This window comes from Penaeus vannamei, chromosome 8, assembly GCF_042767895.1.
Source record: "Penaeus vannamei isolate JL-2024 chromosome 8, ASM4276789v1, whole genome shotgun sequence".
Lineage (NCBI taxonomy): Eukaryota > Metazoa > Arthropoda > Malacostraca > Decapoda > Penaeidae > Penaeus > Penaeus vannamei.
In genome coordinates this window covers 10308984-10313983 of record NC_091556.1, presented here as the reverse complement: position 1 = coordinate 10313983, position 5000 = coordinate 10308984, and the positions used below count along the sequence as shown (strand labels likewise).

Sequence of the window (5000 nt, the reverse complement as noted above, 5' to 3'; positions counted from 1 at the left end):
TCAGATATAACCACTGTTATTGTTGTTGTTTTCCTTAATCTTGGATGCATCTATTTTTTCTATTAGCTTGCATTACTCGTATGAATAGAAACAACAACAATAGCGATATTAATAGCATTGCAATGATCATACAATCAATGTTAGCATAATTAGGATCATTAGTACCATGAAAACCAGCTTTAATGATAATAATAGAAACAAACATATAAAAAAAACGAGACTTACTTTGCCCGTCCACTGTGCAAATGGCGAAGACGATCACTCCCAGCCACAGCATCTTCCTGAAGAAAGACGAAATATATTCACTGCTTATTAGGAAGGATATTAAGGCAATACAGAACAACCGAAAAAGTATATATATATATATATATATATATATATATATATATATATATATATATATATACGTGTGTGTGTTTGTGTGTGTATATATGAACGTGCGTGTAAGTGTTTACACAGTGCACAGTGTCCAAACATTATGGCCATCAATATGCAAACAGAAATGCTTGAAAAAACGTACACACACACGAAGGACCGAGAGATGAGCGCTGTGCCCTTAAGAACGACAGAGTGTCGTCCAGGCAAGAGCAAGCCAGCTTTGTCGCTATGCAGGAGGTTCCCAAGTACTGCAATATCTTTTATCTTTAAAAGAAGGGAATTTTCAATTGCAAATAATGGTGATTTTAGCCTTTCGGATATGTTTTAGTTCCCCCGAAACACAAAACATTTATTATAGTGATATCTACGGCATGTGTTATGAGGATCTGGAAATTCCCTAAGCGCTTCCATTTACGGGAAACCCAGGCCATGTTATTTTTTTCCGGGAGACTGACGTCGGTGTTAGCTTGGTCTTTAAAAATATATATCTAGACCTATATAGACTTTGGATGTTAGTACAAGATCAAAAAGAAAAGAAAAGAAAGAAAGAAAAAAGTCTGTAATGGTAAAATTCCCTTTTAGTGGAGAAATGATTGTCGCTATTTTGATTGATTGCCGTGCACATAGCATGTAACATGAAATGTTGTAGTTTTCAGCTGTGATGTGTTACACAAAAAAAAGTTGAAATACAGTAACTAGTATGGAAAAAGTGTCCTATATAGTTGAAAAGTTATCGCTCCCCACCTCAAAAAATCACCACAGCTTGAAGTATTTGTAGTGATACGAACACTGGACAGCTTTAACTGAATGAATATATTGTCATGGCATACAGCATAGAATGTGTGTTAACGTGTTATGAGGCACGGCAAAAACAATTATATAATTTTTTTCGGGACTCGAAACCAGCAAATACACAACAAAAGTACGGTACGTTTTTTTACCCTTGAATTTACACGCCTTTACTCTCCCGTCTCTCATCATAAGATAAACAGGATTCACTTTAAAATTACACTGCTACAACGTAATGGGAAAGCGATGACGTTTCCTGTCTTATTGAAACCACCATCTAGAGTTTCCTTGCCATAGCGGCCACGCCATTTCATCCAAGGTCTACATAAGTATATACTAATTTAGACCCTGATTTCACCTTCGTTCACATTTTAGCAGAATACCACAACCAACCAACACGCTGTAATATATACACTTCCTGAACCAAGATCTTTTTCGTCGATAACGAAAAATAAAATGTAAAATATACGAATACACACATAGGATATTTGTTTATTTTCAACCTCATATAAAGTGAAATGTCACTACTTGTTGCATGGGTATTAACACAAAAATCTACAACAAGGCTACCAAAGTGATAGTCGTTGGGATCTTAAGAATTGATCCGCGGAACGATCGATGAATTACTAGCATGTGATATTACGATAGTCGTGATGGTAAGGGATAGGGAAGATTTATTTTAAGTGAAAGATTTATTTACGTACATGCACGCAATACAATATATGTATATCTATATACCTCTCTCTCTCTCTCTTTATATATATACATATAGCGATAGATAGATATGAAAATATACATTATGTATATATATATATATATGTATATATATATATATATATATATATATATATATATATATATATGTAATCCTAGGTCTTTACTGTTTCTCAAGGCAGTAGCTGAAAAGAAAATTTGTCCTCGAAAAGTTTTGAGCTTGATATTCCTGATTCACCTGCTGCAAACTAGAGCCAGGTGAATAATAGGCTTATTAAGATTAAGATTAAGCGGTTACTGAAACACGTGATATTAAAAAGGGCTTACTCATCAAAAACGGTCTCTTCTCACGGCCTAACTTCATAATATCATCGTATAACAAAATTATATTTGGTGATAATTATCAAGGTAGAAAAAATAAGTTATCGTTTGTATATTCACATTTATATAGGTTTTAGTGAAGCTTGGCATTTTGCTATGTCGCGTAATTAAATCCCGTCCAAAGTATATTCTGAATCGCTAAATCAGTGTTGTCCAAAATTTTTCGCCTATTGTATCCTTTATTAAATTCTTGTTGTGTTACGTACCCCTCCCTCCCCTCCTCCGTCCACCATGGCTAAACAAACTGTTCTATTTAGGATAATGCAAATAATATACTAATTATGAAAAGACTGCATTGCAGGAGTGTTGGTCAATAAAAACTTGAATTTAATACAAGAATAAAAGAGATGATTCATAGAATATGTCATGTTTTTGTTTGTGTGTGTGTGTGTTCCTTGTTCGTTCACGCACCCAGGGGTATGCGGACCCCAGTTTGGACAACACTGCAATAAATGGAAGTCAAATTTTGTTGTTGTTCCGGGCAATGCAACAAGTACATTCGTTTTCCTGATTTTTTTTTGTTTAGAATCCTGTGGCTTGGAAGTTTTGCATCAATCTTAGGCAACTTACACTGGACTCTGGAGTACTCCTATACGTCAAATCTTATGTATTCTTATACGATAACACTCGTTTACATACATTTCGTATTATTAGACATAGAATATTTGGAGTATTGTTAATACAGAATGGTGTTTTACTACACTACACATTATTTTTAGTGATTAACCGATAGACAGGTGGTGGAAATAAAACTATAAAAAAACTAATGCCTTTAGCTCGATCATAGCAGACCAGTTAGTTTCTCATAACTAATTTAACTAAATTGCAAAGACCAACGGTGACTGACTATTATTCTGGATATCAATATGAATAATGAGATGGGACATAAGGTTATAAAGAAAGTTGCAAAAATGTATCACTGCAGCCGAGGGTGATCACTACTGCTCAGAGTGCACTGATGTGGTCGTGTTAAGTGTGCTAAGGATAAGGAAGTCAGGTCGATCTAGCTGTGTTGCTTCACCTTTTATTAGTCTGAAGGCCCAGTACTGGAAGATTTATTGCCAAACTGCATTTCTACAGCTTTTGTGGAATTGAATTTTGTCATAACAGGAAAAAGTAAAATATTCTCTACTAGTGTCAACTTGACTGTAAAGAATATGGCATATAAACGGTAATATAAGAGGTGTAATGATTACAATTAGATATGGAAATACTAATGGTATGCAGTTAAAATTTGAAAATAAATAAACGTATGTTACAATATTTAATAACTGAACAACAGTATACAATAGTAACATGGATATACATTGATCTTGCATATAATGAAATGATTTTACAGACGCCTTTGATGCACTTAAAAATGTGCTTATTGCAGGGGCAATAATAATTAAAATAATAAGTATCTACAAAATGTCACTACGAACGTTAACTACATTTTACCCTCTCACTTTAAAATTAGGATCAGCTACGTCTCATATGCCGGTTTGTAGTTTCTGCTTCACGATCATTCTTGGAAACTGTGTACCTTGAGTATTTCGTGGAGGCAGCAGAATTAAGGATTTTGACACGTCCTAGTTGCATACCAACTTTTGCTTTTGCTTGTATCCTCACTGTGGTACTGAAATCTGGAAGCAAGCCTGTTTCTTTAGCAGTCATCTGTCAGTCTGGTATCATTTCCCCGGACGCGATGTAAACTATCTTCATGGTTGAGGGGCAGAAGTTTCTTGTAAGCATATGGTGTACGTGCTGAGAATAACCACTGATTCAGAGAGTGCTGTCGTTCAGGGTGTTCTCTATCCAGTGGAGGTAAGCTCCCACACGCGTGTAGACTTCAGGAAACTCGCCGCAGCCATAACCGAAGGACACAAGGCCAACAATGTAAAACCTGCGAGTGTTGATGTCGAAGAAGTTCAGAGGCCCTCCGCTATCACCCTGTACAGAAAAAAAGGCTGGATGAATCATACGCTCGGAAAACTCACAGAATATGACGTATATTTATAGATCTGAGAACATACGTTTGTATTTATGTGCGTGTGTTAGGAGCATCACACAAACGACAGTTCAAGAGGTGTAAAATTAATCTGCTCTGGAATGATTATTCTCTGATACAAATATAAGATATATCCTTTATGTAATCCATCATAATTTACATGAAATAAACATCACAAGAATATAAAAATCTTTCACCTGGAATGCACGCCAAGGGGATAGGCATGTGGAACAGACTATGAAAGAATAACAACAATTCACTCACAGTACAGGAGCTCCCACTGGCACCACCTGCACACATCTGCGAGTCAGTTAAGATGACTTGTCTTCCCAGGACAGTCTCCTTGTAGCTGTTGTGACAGGTTCTTAAACTTAACACGTTCAGCACTGCAGCAATGGGTAATTTAGATTGCTGACCCCCTGTTGACACGAGGGAAAGTGTTGAGCATGTTTCTGCCCTTACTGCGTCTGAGGAGCTCGAATTGTTACACTTTTTCAGTTCACATTACGGGCAGTTTCCGTATGCACGCACACACACACACACACACACACACACACACACACACACACACACACACACACACACACATATATATATATAAATATATATATATATATAATATACTTATATATATATATATATATATATATATATACATATATATATGTATATGTATAAATATATATATATATATATATATATATATATATATATATATATATTTATATATATGTGTATATATATATAT

General features: G+C 35.3%; 2 protein-coding genes across 5 annotated transcripts in view; both read right to left on the bottom strand.

Moving 5' to 3' along the window:
* The window catches only part of LOC113828682 (CLIP domain-containing serine protease HP8-like), a 9777-nt gene extending 8636 nt beyond the window's left edge, over positions 1–1141 (bottom strand). The window contains exons 1-2 of one of the 4 annotated variants that reach the window (XM_070124308.1): positions 1123–1141; positions 226–281 (exon numbers count right to left, since the gene is read on the bottom strand). In XM_070124308.1, the coding sequence (XP_069980409.1) occupies positions 226–277 (52 nt within the window). In that variant the 5' untranslated portion in view covers positions 278–281; positions 1123–1141. Of the gene's footprint in view, positions 1–225; positions 282–520; positions 708–1122 lie in introns of those variants that run through there. The other 3 variants (XM_070124307.1, XM_070124306.1, XM_027381687.2) reach the window with 3 other exon arrangements.
* A 2123-nt stretch (positions 1142–3264) lies between these two features.
* The window catches only part of LOC113828684 (uncharacterized), a 9734-nt gene continuing 7998 nt past the window's right edge, over positions 3265–5000 (bottom strand). The window contains exons 10-11 of the mRNA XM_070124013.1: positions 4517–4671; positions 3265–4194 (exon numbers count right to left, since the gene is read on the bottom strand). Coding sequence (XP_069980114.1) covers positions 4027–4194; positions 4517–4671 — 323 coding nt within the window. The 3' untranslated portion in view covers positions 3265–4026. The remainder of the gene's footprint in view (positions 4195–4516; positions 4672–5000) is intronic.